General features: G+C 43.6%; 1 protein-coding gene across 1 annotated transcript; it reads left to right on the top strand.

Annotated features, from left to right (window-relative positions):
• On the top strand, positions 1-923 carry LOC140222653 (uncharacterized). Its single transcript, XM_072293476.1, has 3 exons — positions 1-174; positions 220-324; positions 408-923. Exons 1-3 carry the CDS (start codon positions 1-3, stop codon positions 921-923), a joined length of 795 nt encoding a protein of 264 aa, XP_072149577.1.
• The last annotated feature ends 762 nt before the right edge of the window (positions 924-1,685 follow it).

Raw genomic sequence — 1,685 nt, 5'->3', positions numbered from 1 at the left:
ATGCCCGACAGGCAGCAACCCAGGGCTGCTATGAGGTGGACTAATGTGATGTCTGCATTTGTGCTTCGCCGCTTCTGTCAACTAATCTCTACTGGTGTGAGAACTGACAAGGGGTTCAAGGAAGTGCACTTGAACCAAGTTGCCAAGAGTGTCAATGAGTTCTCAGGGCTCGAGGTCATAGGAACTTAGGTCTACAACCATTTGAGGAAATGGAGACAGAGGTGGGTCAGGGTGATCAAGCTGAGAGAACTGAGTGGTGCACTGTGGGATGATGACAACTTCATGATCACTTTGGAGGATGAGCACTACAAGGGCCATGTGCAGGTAAGTTTTTTCAACTACCTCATCTGTTTGTAAGGTACCCAAATTTTAGTAAGCTAACCTTGTGTTACTTGTTTGGATTTCAGGCACACCCAAAGGATGCTGCACTGTTGAACAAGCCCATTGAGATCTACCAGCAGATGGAGGTGATCTTTGGGAATGGGTTGGCAACAGGGAAATTTGCTATGGGATCCAGTGAACCTTTGGGGTCCCCTTCTGACTTTGCAGATTCAGAGAATGACCATATCAAGCTGGATGATATGGCAGGGAAGTGTCAAGCTGGTGGTCCTCTTGGTTCAGAAGCAGGCAACAAGAGGAAGAGGTCCATGCTTAGTGAGGGGGACATTTTGGTGATGACTGAGATGACTGATGCTGTCAACAATGTTGCCAATGCCATTATTCAGATCAAGGTAGAGGATGTGCACCCTGACCTCTATGATGCTATCATGTTCATGCCTGGTTTCACTGATGAAGAACTCATGGCTGCCTATGAACATATTCTTGGCAACAAGGCTCATGGTGCTGCTTTTGTCAAGATGAATGGTTCTCACAGAGTCCTGTGGTTGAGGACCTACTTGGCCAAGCACTTCTACATGCAGTGAGGCTCTTTATCATGCAGAGACCTACTTTTGTGCGGTGACAATTCTTTTGTGCAGTGACTGCTGATCAGATGGTGGCTTGTTTTGTGCATCAGCCTCCTGGTCCACTCCTCCATTCTTTTGTGCAGTCAGCCTGATCCTCTTTTGTTGGTAGCCTCCTGGTAGCTGATTAGTGACTGAACTTTGATTTATCTGATGTGATGACTGACTGGTGATGACTGAGCATATGCCCATTGCCAATGATGTTGTTGTTGCTCTATTGTCATTTTCATTATGAGCATATGCCCATTGCCAATGCTGCTGTTGTTGCTTGTTGCTTTCATGTCATTGCCTAACTAAGCATATGGCTCCTAATTTGTGCAGTTACTTGTTGTGTTGTTCTAATGTTATTCTGAGCATATGCCCATTGCCAATGATGCTGCTGTTGCTTGTTGCTTTCATGTCATTGCCTGTCTAAGCATATGGCTCCTGATTTGTGCAATTACTTGTTGTGTTGTTCTAATGTTATTTTGAGCATATGCCCAATGCCAGTGATATGTTCAACTCTGTTATTTTTATTTATCTCAATTGTGTCCTAATTTCTATCATTTTGCTAGAAGCTTTCATCTAATTCAGAATCTGAGCATATGCCCAATGCCAATGATAAGTTCATTCCTGTTGTTTTCATTTATCTCAATTGTGTCCTAATTTCTTTCATTTTGCAATAAGCTTTGAACTAATTCAGAATCTGAGGTTATGCCCTTTGCAAATGATAAGTTCATTCCT

Source organism: Setaria viridis, chromosome 4, assembly GCF_005286985.2.
Source record: "Setaria viridis chromosome 4, Setaria_viridis_v4.0, whole genome shotgun sequence".
Lineage (NCBI taxonomy): Eukaryota > Viridiplantae > Streptophyta > Magnoliopsida > Poales > Poaceae > Setaria > Setaria viridis.
The sequence above is the reverse complement of the archived record's forward strand: the minus strand, read 5'-3'. Positions and strand labels throughout refer to the sequence as shown.

Excerpts from the sequence above, each read along its gene's own strand:
- LOC140222653 (XM_072293476.1), top strand. The coding sequence starts at position 1 with ATGCCCGACAGGCAGCAACCCAGGGCTGCTATGAGGTGGACTAATGTG. Across the intron at positions 175-219 it reads ATGAGTTCTCAGGGCTCGAG|AGGTGGGTCAGGGTGATCAA; the intron begins GTCATAGGAACT and ends AAATGGAGACAG. Across the intron at positions 325-407 it reads ACTACAAGGGCCATGTGCAG|GCACACCCAAAGGATGCTGC; the intron begins GTAAGTTTTTTC and ends TTTGGATTTCAG.